The sequence below is a fragment of the Harpegnathos saltator genome, unplaced genomic scaffold, assembly GCF_003227715.2.
Source record: "Harpegnathos saltator strain DR-91 unplaced genomic scaffold, Hsal_v8.6 scaffold45, whole genome shotgun sequence".
NCBI lineage: Eukaryota > Metazoa > Arthropoda > Insecta > Hymenoptera > Formicidae > Harpegnathos > Harpegnathos saltator.
Window position 1 is genome coordinate 918386 of NW_020230261.1, and position 15107 is coordinate 933492.

Here is a 15107-nt window from a genome sequence, read left to right on the forward strand (position 1 = left end):
TAACAGAGAAATTTAGAGAATGCTCTCGAAATGTTATGAGGTATTTTCTCTATTAATCGATTTCGCGATTAATTTTCTAATAAGTTATATTTTATTAATTTTATAAACATTATAAATTTTATGAGCTCTTCAAATTAAATATAATATTCCGTATGAGAACAGGCACTCGCCGATTCAACGTGAAGAATTCACTCGATGTAAACGAAGAGCCACCACATTAAATGACTCGACTGAGACGTGAGTTTTCAGGCGGAAAATTTCCCTCCGAGAAACAGACCGAGAAAAATTATTTTCCTTGCCGATACGATCGGAACGACGATATAATTGTTTCGTAGCGGGTTAGATTTATACTGGCTCGATAATAACAACAACACCTCTCGCGATAATATCCGCGTACTCAGCGCCCAGTTATTATTTTGTCAACTACGACGACGCGTGATTTATCATCCGATTCGACGTAACGCGCATAGATTTATTCGCGCTACGAAGGGAGCGCGTAAATTATTGCGCTGCTCTGGGCGTGTGGATGTATGATAAAGATTGTAAAGAGTCGCGTGCGTGGCTAATACGGCTTGCGAAAGGATCGTCCGTATCAGCGGAGTCCTTGAGGCTCCGTCAACTGTCGGCGATGCCGTGTGTATGCGAGACACAATTTTTACTCCCCCCTCCCCCCCTGCAAGACGCGCTTTTCATTTGCTCCTTGGCGAAAGAGATCGCGCAGCCGTTGCCGATCGCCGCTGTCGTCATCGTCAGGATCGTTTCCTCACGCGCACTCACTTATCGGCGAGTTACGCGAAGAACGCAAGAACGTAACAACGATAGGCAATATGTTAATACAGTCAGCAGTTACGACGACGGTTTATCGCGCCGTTTATACCGTCGATATATCACACACATTCGCGCACACGTCACGACGGGATCGCAACAAAGTGGCGGTCGGCGAGTAACAGTGAAAGAGGTGAGATTTATCAGCAAAATCGTTATGCTGTAGTCGCTGCCGCAATTTCGGCATACCGTACGCGATACTAAATTATCAATCCAGCCCGCGCCGCGAATTGAGCGATACCGCAATACTCGTTCGAAGTCGCGACCCCCATCGTGCATTTGCAAGCCTCCTCCGTCCGGTATTTCATAAGTACGGAAAATCCGACCTATCGAGAGAGGCTCGACGCGCTGAACGCCTCTTGAGTCGTTTTAATCGATCGGCAGGGTAGGGCATTAATTGAACGCTTGAACGATTACAGTTGACTGGAATAATCGAAATTGACATCGGGCAAATCGCGATTATTCTCAGTGATTGTTTCAGTCAAGCGTTTGTATCTGATTCATTATACGTTGATTAATAATTATATTTCGTCATCAATTTCATCAGTTGATTTCATCAATGATATCCTTGAAAAGAGATATCCTTAAATTCTTCTCCCTTAATTTCACGACGATGAGTTTCTCTAAAATTTATGATGACTACACTTTAAGACTGTTAACAAGAAAACATTGAACAGAGTATTGCGAGAGAGAAGAAAGTCAAGAAAACACATTTTTGTCGATGATAACTGCAACTTAAAAGAAGAGAGGTAAACTGAATGGTTTCTGAATCAAATCGAGTAATCATTTCCCATGGTAACAGAATGATGATATTTTTCTCTGTGTACGACGACGCGATTGATGAAATTCGATGATTAAGTTGCCGATTATTTTGCTCAATTGGAATTTCCATCGACTAATTAAGGCCCGACGCTGCTTCGCGGACTCGGATTGCGTTCGACGCCGACTCGCGATGCAATCATCGAGGAGACAGCGCGTCGTACTGCGAAAGACAATTCAGTTAATTGCGATAACTGTTAATTACTGCCTGCGGCGCGCGGGGTGTAAGCGCCGGAAAATGCGACTGATCAATTCCCCGATCTAACGTTCAGAATCAGAAGGAGAATGAGCGAGAAACGAGCCGAGATCAAACGTGCACGCATGAGGCAGACGAAGAGAGAGAAAGAGAGCGAGGCAGAGACAGATAAGCGAGTGACTGTGCGCACGACGCGCATTCCGTTACAAATTGCGCTCATTCAGAGCATGCGCTAAGTAATCACCGTAAGTCCTGCGAGCCTTTCGTGAACCGTGTCGCTCTATCATTGCCGCCGTGTTGTCGCCGCGAGACCTTGCCTCACCTTGCTAGATCTAATTATTTCGTCAACCAGGAGACGCGCACTCGCACGTGTGTTTTCTCTTTGCGATTCATATTCGATTGTGCAACAGTTCCGAGGCACAATCCGCACTAACTCGCAAAACGAAGTTAATTACAGCCAACGCAAGACCTAATTTGCGCGCGAAACCCGCTCGATCCTTGAAAGAGATGAAACATTGTTCTTGGTCGGAATGATAGCGCTTATTAATTCATTTCTTTTACTTTGTGATTGAAGGAAAAATTTCATTGCAATAATCGGGTTGATTAAATTTCATCATTTGAATATAATTCGATTTAAAGGCTGAATACAAAATACCAAGGCTTTCCGATGGACGATCAGCAAGCAATGACAAAAAAAAAAAGGAACCATAAAAAGATTTTTCACTTCGACGACTGAGTGAATTTCGCAAAGTCTTAAGTCGGCTGTTTCTCGTTTCTCTCAGGCGCGATAAATTAAACGAAACCAACAACGATAAAATGAGATCATTTCTTTTCAACAAGAAGATGACATCTTTTCCCTCAGCCGGAAAAGACGAATGACTGGAATGTGTGACTATATATCTGTCTAATAATTCTATTTAGGTATATCTTCCTGTGCCATTATTTTTCTCTTATCAAAATCGCGTCGGTCAACCCGCGCCAAACGGACCACCGATAACGAGAAGAAAAAGAACATCCCGTCGAATTAACGCGAGATTGAGCAATGAGCTTGAATCATGTGCATTAGCAGTGACTTCTTGCGAGCGCGTACACGCGGCGAGACAAATGGACATTAAACCAGGAAACCGCTCGTTTGAGCGTAGAGAACCGGTAAGGCGCCTGTTTCGCGTGCCAACGTGACGGACGCTGATCGCTTTGTGACAACGTCGTAACGCTATCCCCGACTCGTTATTTATCCCACTGACAACTTAAATCTCAAACGATTCGCCGCTATCTTTCTCTCCTTCTCTTTCGAATAACTCAGAATAACTTCTTCCTCGCGCCTTCCTGCAGCAGAAACGCGCGTTTCGCGAAGAAACCAGTCTCCATTTCGAAAGATAAAACATTTCCCGGAGGAGCGTCAAAGTCACATCTTAACGCAGTATTTAACTGTTCGCAATTTTTACAGGAGAAACTATTTTCTTTGTCAGCCGCGAAGAAGAAACAACGATAAAGACCGTCGCGGTCGCCAAAGGGCCCACATCAGTCCCCGGCGTCGAGGGCGACATCACTCCTCCGATGACTTCGTTGGACTTCCATCGAGGACTGCGCCGATCGGAATTTACGCGGCGCACGAGAGAATAATTACTTCTTCGGTGCTCACGGGGAGGCCGGAAAGGATTGCCGTAAATCAGTCGGCCGGCCGGGCGGTTCGCGCCGATGAAGGTGACTTTAGGAACGGGCTTAAACCAACATATCAGTCACGCTCGCAGATGACGATAATAACAACGCCGCCGTGAGATTGTTACCTTACGAGCGGCAACCTGTACCTCGGGGTGACGTAATGACAGCGCACATGCCGCAGTAGAAGACACTCTTGCGTTCCTCGCGCGCATGATTTATATTAGCCAAGCCGCTGATACGCGCTTTAGCCCGTTGTATGTAGCGTTGAGCAATCTTGTGCAAGTCGGCTTCTCTCGCGCCGGACATTGAGGATAAATTCGCCCCGTTGCAATTATTACGCCGCGTGCGTGTACGCGACTTGTTGCGCTAATTAGGAAAAAATTGTCTTACAGCCGTGCGCCCTATTTTTGTCGTCGTCGATGCCGGAGAGCAGATTCGACGGGGCGGATTGCTCGACGCGGTAAAATATCGCTCCTTGCCGTAAGATGATTTGATGCAATAATTATCGCCGCTTAATTATCGACGATATGGCGACGACAACGCGCAACGGCGGGCGCGAGAAACGATGGATCGGGGGGGGGGGGAGAGCGACTGTGATAAATTTTCATTCCATCTGCGCTTAAATGATCGTCGGTCTTGTGTTATTACACGAAAAACTTTACATGTAAAACAAGGGAAATCTCAGAACCGAATGAACGCACAATTAATGGTGAGCTCTCTCTCTCTCTGTTCTGCTCACGTTAAATTCTCAAACTTGCCAAAATTCTTACACCTAGCATCGACTATTAAAGACCAATGCAGCTCGTTCAATTCTCGGACACTTATCGTTAATTGCTTGTTTGTTCGTCAACTCACGCTTAAAAGAGTCACAGTTAAAAAGTTCTTAGCAGCTTTTTCGTTTTGCATTTTGATTGTACTCGTACACCATTGATAACTTTAATCTTATGCTTTCGATTAACGAAAAATAAATGGAGGATGATTTGTGGCGGGCGATTTCTTATATTTATAAATGTAGTAGAGCGAGCACATGTTGACGCTAAAATTACAAAAGCGCTCGAAGGTGAGCAGTTTATAATCTTTATAATCTTTCTGCGAAAGTTTACAGAAATTCATATCGACGCATTTTGCATATTTTCAATTGTTACGTTGATTTAACGCTGAGTGAAACTAAGAAAAATAAATAATTATCATTTCCTCCGCATCATTTATGTTCTCTCTCTCATCAATCCTTGCTTGACGAAAATCTCGCGATTTGGAGATATTTTCAACTTCTCGCTGGAGGACGTCATAGATTTACTTATTTAATTGTCTGCTCATTGATTAATTTGTTTCTTCGTTTCTTTTTATTCATCCGCTAATTAATTAATTAGTTTTCTACTTGATTCTCAAGGACCTATCGTTTTGGCACCAGCAACGACAGAAACAGCTCGTTATTCATCAGTAACTACAGCGTTGAGCGAAAGAAAGCCGATATCTATCTCCGGCCAAGAAGATTCGACTTGGCAGGAGACAAACGTGACGGCTCACCTAGAACGCTAAAACCGCGACTCGCCGCGCCGCGCGTGGTAGGTCTCACGAGGCGGGTGGAAAAATCACGACGTCGTGGTCGTCGTCTCGTTAAGGCTCTGCGTCTCGTATCGGGCCGTTGCATCAAAATGCACTCGCGTATGCAAATGTCCGCATAAAGTAGTCGCGCGCTCCATTTACTAACGTTCGCGTCTCGCGCACGTTTGGCGTGTTATACAACCTCCTCCTCCTCTTTCGTTGCGCATTATGTGTTTTAATATATATATATGTGTGTGTGTGTGTGTGCGTCGGTGTGCATGTCGCGACGCCGTATGCGAGTGTGGTGTATCGTGGGTAAATAGTGCACGAGTCTAGGTAGGTGTGGCGATAGCACGCCGGCCGGCCGTTGGCTTCTCATTGGCGGGGTGCAGGCGCGAAATGAAAGTCAATTCCCTATATAAAGGGTTGCTTTTCCAGCCCGTAGACAGAAACCGATCTATTTTACTACGCGACTCACTCTCACGCCAAAGTAACGTTCGACATGAGGGCCCTGGTACGTTCCTCCGCGAGCGCGACCCGCGATTGAACGTCGCGCGATCGGCGGAGCTCTTCCCGCGACGCGACGCGAAAAGGAGAGGACGCGGCTCTCCCGCGCAGAGTTCGATCCGGGATCGACGCTCCCGCGCTGCGACCCGAGAAGAGATCGCGTCCGAATCTCGCGATCGTCGCGAATGTCCCATCGATCGGAGAAATCCGGAGTATTCCCGCGCGACGAAAATCTCGCCATCTCCGGATGCGTTCGAGTCTCCGTCGTAGACGTTCCATTTGTTCGCTCACTTGCCTGCTTGTTAACTTATTCGTTTCCTGATTCTCATATTTATTCGTCGACTGGCGTCGTGTCAATTAACGGTTCCTTATCTGTTTGTCTGTTTGTTGATTCTTGCTTATTGAAATCTTCGTCAGATCGATTCAGAAATCTACTCTCGTCCAATTCACGTCTGTATTTCTACTTGACAAACTTTTGTTTTCACGTTAACTCCTCCTGTTCGAGGTTTATTGATAGATAGAAACTTCTGAGTCTCCTAACATTTCTTTACATTTATTTTTTTACACTCTCTATTGTACGCATATAATTGACATCGTGTTGTACACTTTTGCTCGATCCTATTTGTTTCTTTTGTATTATTTTCTTATTTGTTCGGGCCAATCCGCTCGCTATTTTCAACCAATCAACCGCGCTCATATCATAGACGAGCATATTTTTTATTATTTCCCCTTTCCGCCTTGCAGATTTGCCTGGTGCTGATCTCCGCGGCGTTCGCCACTGAGGAGAAGGCCGTGAAGAAGCGCGGCGTAATCGGTTTGGGTGATTACGGCGGTTATGGTGGCTACGGTGGCGGATACGGCGGCGGATATGGCGGCGGATACGGCGGTGGATACGGCGGTGGATACGGCGGCGGATACGGCGGTGGACACAGCGTCGCCGTCGCCATCGCGGAGAAGCCCGTCGCCGTCCCAGTCGCGGTCCCGCACCCGGTCCCCGTCGACCGCCCCGTGCCTGTCAAGGTATAGTACTCAAGAAATAATAATGACATTAACAGTGCTTCGGGACGACCGAAGCGGTCAGTGGAGAACATGCGGTCGAATCTGAGTCATTGGCGTCGTCTTCAGGTTCCAGTCGCCGTGCCGCACGCGGTCCCAGTAGCCGTCCCGGTACCGCAGCCGTACCCTGTGGTCCATACCAGGACGGTCACGGTTCCCGTAGAGAAGCCTTACCCAGTCACGGTCCCGGTTAAGGTGCCAGTGCCAGTGCCCGCCCCTTACCCCTTGCCCGTCACGGTGAGTCATCGACAAACCTCACGCGAATAACGTCGTTGCTTGAGAGAGCGTTGATCGGGCTCTCTCTCGCGATTCGCTCAAGTCGCACATTGTTGGCCGGTTCACGCACGAGTCAGCTCGTGCTTCGACAGTGCTCCGCGAGCGGCAACAATGTGTCGACGGACACGTGGCTGTCGCCTTGTGGTTCCCGTCAGTCGACGCTCAGAAGCTTCCCGCAATTTTCTGACTTCTGACGTCGCTTATCCTTGCAAGCCGCGGATCGTAACTTTTTGCAAGCTTCACCTACGGTCAGCCGAAGAATATAATTAATTGGTACATAAATTAATCGACTTGTCAAAAATATGGTGAATACTCGGTGCGAGACTCGAGAGATGTTTTTTTTTTACTTTGTTTCCTTGTCCGTCACCCTTTCTCTCTCTTTCTCTTTTTCTCTCTATTGATCAGCTGACTTCTCGGGCGCAATTAAACATGTAACGCGATGTTGTACTTTGTACGTTACCTGGCACGCGATATGAACCGCGATAGTATCACTGGTGAACGCGGTGTTAGCAACCATGTGGCATAACGTTGATTGTCGCGTTGATATCCGTCGGTCGTACGAAAGCTCAGCTTACGACGACTGCGTTACCGAGAGGGTGCGGTAAGTAATTAAGTTAGACAGGCCGATATGTCTGGTATTCGATTTCACCGGTAGGACCAATTTTCCAGATATAATTAATCACACCTCGCGCATAACTCAATGAGACGTGGAGATATCATAATGCCACTCTTGGCGATCGACGTGTTACGATATCGCTGTGGTTTTTGAGTTCCGGCGAGAACCACGATCGCGCGCGGATTTCGGCAACGATACAACGCTATTTTTATCCAATTTCGTCGATTTCTCCGCGCGAAGGTCGCAACGATCATCATTAGTCGGCTACCCGTTCATAATAACGCGCATCTCATTACCCTCGACTTTCAAGAACGGCATCGGGACACGGCCGTATTGTTTGCTAGCGACGCGCGTAACGAAAGAACGCCCCACCGCGGCTATTAATTTAGCTAATTAACCGTCGCTGTTAATTAGTGAATTAATTAACAAGCGTCCAAGCTTATTGCGCTGCAACAAGGACCGCGATTTCTAATTCACGCGGACGTTACGCGACATTAGGCGGAGTAGATAAACGCACTCGTGAGAGAGAGAGAGAGAGAGGGGGGGAGAAAGGGGAGGGGGGAGAAATGTAATCGGTTGCGGATCGAAGAGAATTTTACAGTCACCGTGCAGGGAGTTACGTACAGCGAAAATTACTCGTCGACCGCCGCTATCAAATCGTAATTAACGGAAAGCAAATTCATGATTGCGAACATATCGAGACGGAATAATTATTCCGTCATTATGTAACAATTGCCGTAACTAATTGTCCGATCTTGATTTCTTTTTTTCTCTGAGTCGCATGAAAATCGAGTACAAGCGTAATAAATATATTAATAATGTAATAATAATACTTTCAATTTATTTGTTTGTGTATTTTTCATTTTCCGATTACGATGAAATCGTTGTTAAATTAGAATTGAAATTAAAATTGATCAATCTTCTCCCAAATTTTACAAACATTACACAGTTAATATAAGGCCTAAATAAATATTTTATCAACAACAAACTGCGCCAAAAATCAACTGAAAATTATATCTACTCGACTTTCCTAGAAGATTAGTTCACAAAAAGCTGTCCCTCCTTCGGTTATAATTCAACAATTAATTGCTTCGATATTTTCGTTGAGGAAACTTCGACTCCAAATCGGCCAAAGAATTTCTCCTGAAGAACTAACGCGGTAAACACATTCCGCGTAATACGTATAATTGACAACATAAAAGATTATTATGAAATACAAGGGCCGGGGCGAATGTAACTCCAAATTGAGAGTAAAGGCAGTAAAGAGAAACCTCGCCTCTTTCTTCGCTTCGAAGTACAAAATTGCGAAACAACGGTTGAAGGTTACCCTTCTCTCGTCTTTCTCTTTTTTTCTTCATTGTTACCATCGTCATTAATATCGATTTTGATGTTTCTCGTTTTTCAGGTATCCCACCCAGTTCCAGTTGCGGTCCCTCACCCCGTACCAGTCGCTGTCCCGCATCCGGTCGTCGTCAAGGAGACGGTCCCCGTCTTCGTTAAGAGCCACGGCTACGGCCACTATTAGATGAATTTCCTCCCCGAGAGTCATGCGCGCATATCCCACCCTGCCTTACCTACCTACCTACCCCATCCGCTCCCCAGCATCGCAAAATCCATCGTGACGGGCGGCCGAACCCGAAGACGCTTGTTCCTGCCGTCGCAGCACTTTGGACTCACGAAATAAATCAATTTTGTAAATGTTTTCGTAAAGAAAGAAATACCGAGTCGATTTTTTTCTACCCCTCGAAACTCTCCCACCATCGCAAGCGCAAAAATCCTGCGGTACGTCAATTGCGAGAGATTCTGCGCAGTAACGCGATGATACGATTGCATTCTCGAATCCTACGGAATCCTGCGGAATTAACGCAGATAATTTCTACAATGATGATTTAACGTCATCGTTATTTAACGTTAATATTAATTAATAATACGAGAAATCTCAGTCGTTTTGACATAATTACGGTGATTCGCTGCAGAATTACCTTCACTCGGACGGTTTCAAGATTTGCTTGTGTTTTATCGAAAGTTTATACAGAAATTTTCAGAAATAGTTCAACTATGAGATACAAGACTTACGGATACAAGACAAATCTTACAACTCTATCACATACACAAATACGATAGTTATAATTTTACAGCGCAATTTTATATACATTAGCGTCAGATCAAAATTGAATTTTCCGAAATTATCGAGACTATTCTTGAAAACACGAAATGGAAATTATTTGTATAGCATATCTATGAATTTTCTGCTACAATGTGAATTGAGATTAATTGAAAATTAAGCAAATTGATATTAGAAGATAGGGAACCCGTGGATACCTTTACGGCCAATAAAAAGTCGCAGATCTCAGGATATATTTTACGAATATTACAGGTATTACGAACGAACTGTGATGTCACAGCGCAACCTCACGCACAATTTCACACGCGCCAACTCCGAAGTCGCGGAGTCGCGTTTGGTCGTAACTGGGTCTACTAGAACTTTCGAACTGGACTATTTTCAGGACGCGCTTCGCAATCGCCGGCGCCGAAGAACCACAGAGTCAAGGTGAACCTGGAGCCGTGCGAGTCGCGTCGCGGGGTGCGCAATTTCGGCGGCGATTTCAGCAGCCTGCCCGTCCGTTCGCGTTTCAAACGCGATATAGTCGTAATCGCGCACAATGCGAGATCGAATCGCGGCACGCGGAGCCTCTCGCTCCGCGCGGCCTCTTAGGAAATGTCGAAACGATACAAAACACTCGCGCGCGGAGGAGATCGACGCCTCGCGCGCGCTCTTTCGTAATGAAGATTTAAGTGGCCGCGTTCGCCCCGCCGCTCATCACCGCTCGCTTCTGTTGCTCGTCACCCGCCACTCGGAACGCCGGCACTTCGTGGTCGAGTTTTACACCTCGCGCCCCAGGTGCGCCCACCTTTCACGATGGAGACCGTAAATTTTCGCCCGGTAGCTAACTGGGCCCTTCCCATCCCGCCGTCGGAGATGAGCCTGCGAGTATCTCGCGTCTATAGTCGGCGAGGGTTTTCGTAAAGCCGATCGATCGACCGTCATAAATCTCCGGTGTCTCGTGTTTATCGCGAGAAACTCGCGTGGCTGCTGATTAATGGCAGCGACGTCTCGAATAGAGGATACATTGTGCGAGATAAATATACAGGGTGTTTCACAAAGGATGGCTTGGCTGTATGTTATATTCTCCTCACCGAGACAAGCCAAAGAGTTCCCGCAAACATAATACGCCTAAAACGTTTGATTTGAAACTTCATGTTGGATCGAGATTGAAAGAAGATTAATTTCGCATTTTATGTAAATGGCGGATAACTCTGTACACACAAAGTGACATTATACACGTAATATTGTATAGAAATTGAGGAGAAATGAATTTTGAAATTTGAGCTAGTCGAAATTATAAAATCATATTAAGATGCTCGTCGATATCATCCTGGTGATGTTAGCTAGTAGAAAAATCTCAGGTTTCAGTTTTGCCATAATTAAAGTACTAAATGTAATAACGTGAATGTCATCCGTGTAATACCGATTATATCACCTCTGACAAGATGAGTCCAGATGACGAGAAATTATACAGAGATTAGAACTCCTAAGAACAAGCCAAAGTGGAAGCTAGTTAAAGACCGCATGAAGAGTCGGCGCGAGTGTAACGATATGGCGTTGGCCAATGGACTAACCCTAACTGCCCATGTCGGCTCGTTAGACGCATGGCTCAACGCATGGTTCACGTTCCGTTAAACGCTAAAGTCGCTCGGTCGTGTTGTCGTTACCCCGCAACCGACATAATGGCGCAACACGAACGTAGCGCGAAGAAAGACGTGGGAAAGAAATAACGTTGCGTCCTCAGGAGCGGCGGCAGAGGATATGAGGGGACTTCGAATCCTGAGATATCGCGCAAGATATTTTCGCGGTGAAGTGAACACGCGCGCGGAAGCGTGTCTCTCTCATTTCTTGCGACACGTTGCGTGAAATTTTGGCGACGCTCGTCTGCCGTTTCGAACCCGGCGTGCAAGAGCGGTCAAACGGCAGCGAAAATTGGTCAACGGTCGCGAGAGTCCTGTCCGAGGCTGATTATGCCACTTCAATAAAAGTCACACGTTTGAAATGCTGTAGAAAGAAACAAATGTTGCAACCCGAAATCTCCTCTCCAAAGATGTGCGGTCAGGTTTCCAAAAAGTCCAGTCTGCGCTGTGGATTATTATTTATCCGTTTCAATATTTTCACTCGCTCAGAGAGAAAGAGAGAGCGCTGGCTTAGTTTCAGTTTACATAACTGAAATTAATATTATTTATTTCACCTCACCCGGCTCGTCCGCAACAACAACTTTTTATGATTGATTTAAGATGGCATTTATTACATCGATGAAATATTTTTAGATTAACGTCGTTACTCGTGAATTTTTATATCCTCCACGAGCAACTAGCGAATATTTCTGTGAATTTCTAAGAAGTAAAGAAAGAGAGAGAGAGAGAGATAATATCATTTCTCCGAAATTCGAGTATCGTAAACGAAAAATTCGTATATCATCGATACTATTTTAGAGAGGTTCTGTCAGAATACCTCTTCATCACCGTGAGTTTCTCGTTAAAAAGGTCCTGTCAGAATTTCTCTTTATCACCATGAGTTTCTCATTAAGTAAAAAAGAAAAAAAATAGAGAAAGAGGTAAGGAAGAAAAATTTATTCGAAATTCTTGCAGAATATAGAAGTGCGAGGTGGAGAAGGATTGAGCAAGAGCGTGTAATATGCTGCATCGACGTAAATACGTTCGGCACTCGTCATCCGTCACCGTTCTATCTTTATGAAATCAATTCTCGGCACGAGAAATGCGATTAAGCAAACGGCTCGTTTCGATTAAAATGCCCAATTCTGCGCGCGTCTCGTTCGTCGATTTTGCAATAACGCTGTAATCGTATAATACGTAGATAACACCGTAACGAGAAACCTTGCCAAAAATTTCCGAACGCAGCAATCGGATGCCGTTCGTTTCCACAAGACATGCGCCAAGTTCTTTAAATATATTTTTTTATCCACGAAAGTTCATTTCGCTGATATACTGGATGATCCGAAATTCCCGCATTCGGAGTACAGGACATGATACTTTATGCTAAAACAAACAACTTTTCCCTTTAGCAAAATTGCGTCCGACAAGTGGTTTTTGCAGGAGAGCGTGTTAAATTTAACGAATAAGCGCTCTTGTCTATGTAGCGCTCAGGGCCGGCGCGTGCGCCTCACTCGCGTGTACCTAGTCCGTGATTAATAGTCATAAGTAGTGTCTTTTAAGACACTCATACGGTTCTGTTGTGAATACAACATTTTAAGACTGTGCTTAAGACAATTTCAAATAATAAGAATCAATTATGAACAATACCGGGATTTGACCCGCTTTCGTATTTGTATTGCTTAAATAATGAAAAGTTAATAAAATAAGTACTGCCTTTATTTCTTACGTAATAAATGAATAAAATATTCTGTCTGGTTGCACAATATTATCTGAAAATAAAGACAAATGTAAATAGTAATATGTTTTGCGAGCTGTGAGCGTTCTATTATTTCAAATATTGTATAATTACGTGATAATTAAGTAGTATCATTAAACTCAAAGATTAATTTACTGATCAAGCGTATACATAGGAGTATACATATTTGTAACAGTGATTAAAAGTAAAATATTTGAATTAACGTCTTTTAAGAGCTCTCTTTTTATTTTTTTATAATAGAAAATACAAAGAACTTATTTAAAATTCAAATTGTGTGATATACTCCTGCAAAAATTACTTGTCGGACGGAATTTTGCTAAAGAAAAAAGTTGTTTGTTTTAGCAAAAAGTATCATGTCCTGTACTCCGAATGCGGGAATTTCGGATCACCCTGTATATTCGCGTTCCATGAAACGCGAGAATTTTGATCACTTCTTCACTTCGATGTTCGGACTCGGTGATATCGACAATCAGTTCTTTTCCTCCAATATATTTTAAGAAATATTATTTCTGCGATATTATTATTTGTGCAAATCGCTTCCCTATTAATAGATTAATAGATATTATTTTTTAATTTCATTAATTATTTATTCACGTCAATTATTAATCTTGCGGTCTATCCTACTTTATTTCTTCTTGTTATCCAATTACAGGGGATTCCATTAATACATATTGTTGCTATCATTATTATTGTTATTATTATTGTTATTACATGTAATTTCGGTTGTTCCAATGTCTATTATGTTCCAATGTTTTTTATGTTGATAGAATTTGAGAGACTGATTGAGTATCCGAAAATTTTTATCGTTACTTCAGCTTTTGATAATTGTTAATAACATTTATTATAAGCAAGATGTTTTGATGCGCAATTAGCCCCGTCTCAACTTTCCCAAGGCCCGTTTTTTTCTCTCTCCGACTCCGAGTCATCGAAATTTCCCCGTTCCTTTCGAGATCTTTGGAAAGAGTTGAGATGCAAGAATGCAGATACGCGACGCGATAACGATGCAAATGGCGGAATGTGAACGACCAACTTGCGTAAAATACTCGGGGTTGCGCGGAGATAAACGGAATGCATATAAACTTTTATAAACTCGGGTGTGTGATCGACTGCCTCTTACATAAGATTTGCATAGATTTCCGAGGCGGCCCGCGGAATGCAAGCGAGACCGGGCACAAGATTGTTCGCGTTCCAAACGCGTCTCCGTACGTTTCCTGCGTTCCCTTCGACCACCACCTCCGAGTAAACTTCGACGGCTACCATCCAATCCTTTTGCAACAAATCGAGGCACGAGTCGCGATTACGCAAGATCGCGACACGTCCACACGTGCACACGCGTGCAGCGTGACACGGTGGTCACTTTAATCGAACGCAATTGATATGGGTGACTCAAAGAAGATAGGAACAAAGCCAGGCGACAAGCTTCCTCGTAACGTGGATATGTAATTTCGAGGACGCACGCGGTCGACTTTCTTTCTTTACGCGCGGAACGTGCCGCGTACATAATAACGGCTCGTCGATCACGCTGATTTGCATGACAATAACGAAACGCCCGTTCGATGTGCCGCGTTTAGCAATTAACAGCCACCGCAGTTTTGCTCCTCGAGGATATCGGCTCTTGCTACATATCATATATCGTGATCCTGCCGATACATCCTTTCGCCGGTCAACTTCTTCTGTTGATGTCGAATTTGAGGGTTTGACTGGTGAGTACACTCAAAAGATACCCTCGTCATTTCAATTTTTTATTAAGATTGTAATAATTAAGAATAATTATTACAATCAGATATATCTCACTTTGTCGCAAAATATTTCGCTACTGCGGACTATATTGATATTTTTGTTGAATGCACTATAATTTTAACAAAATTAATTTTATTTGACACCGTTAATATTCATAATTATATATGTATAATTATTATAATTCTTTCTTCTTTCTTCCCAAATTTATCATTTATAGTTTATAATTTCTTAGAAACTTTACATTTACATATTTTGCGTGCTAATAAGTGTCTCTGTATAAATCAAGAACTAAATAACTGATTATATTCCTGATTTATATCAAACTGTATGCATTAATTATCTTACTTATAAATTTACTCTCTCGTCCTTTGCCTTTCCTTCTC

The 15107-nt window shown here is 43.9% G+C and overlaps 1 protein-coding gene across 1 annotated transcript; it reads left to right on the top strand.

Moving 5' to 3' along the window:
- The first annotated feature begins 5482 nt into the window (after positions 1 to 5482).
- LOC105189828 (cuticular protein) lies at positions 5483 to 9220 on the top strand. The gene is made up of 4 exons (XM_011152175.3): positions 5483 to 5561; positions 6299 to 6574; positions 6680 to 6847; positions 8908 to 9220. The coding sequence occupies exons 1-4, from the start codon at positions 5550 to 5552 to the stop codon at positions 9025 to 9027; spliced, it is 576 nt and encodes a 191-aa protein (XP_011150477.1). The 5' UTR covers positions 5483 to 5549; the 3' UTR covers positions 9028 to 9220.
- The last annotated feature ends 5887 nt before the right edge of the window (positions 9221 to 15107 follow it).

Bases quoted from the DNA above. Each gene is read 5' to 3' on its own strand.
- LOC105189828 (XM_011152175.3), top strand. The intron at 6,575-6,679 runs GTATAGTACTCA...CGTCGTCTTCAG, and splicing joins ACCGCCCCGTGCCTGTCAAG to GTTCCAGTCGCCGTGCCGCA. The intron at 6,848-8,907 runs GTGAGTCATCGA...CTCGTTTTTCAG, and splicing joins CTTACCCCTTGCCCGTCACG to GTATCCCACCCAGTTCCAGT.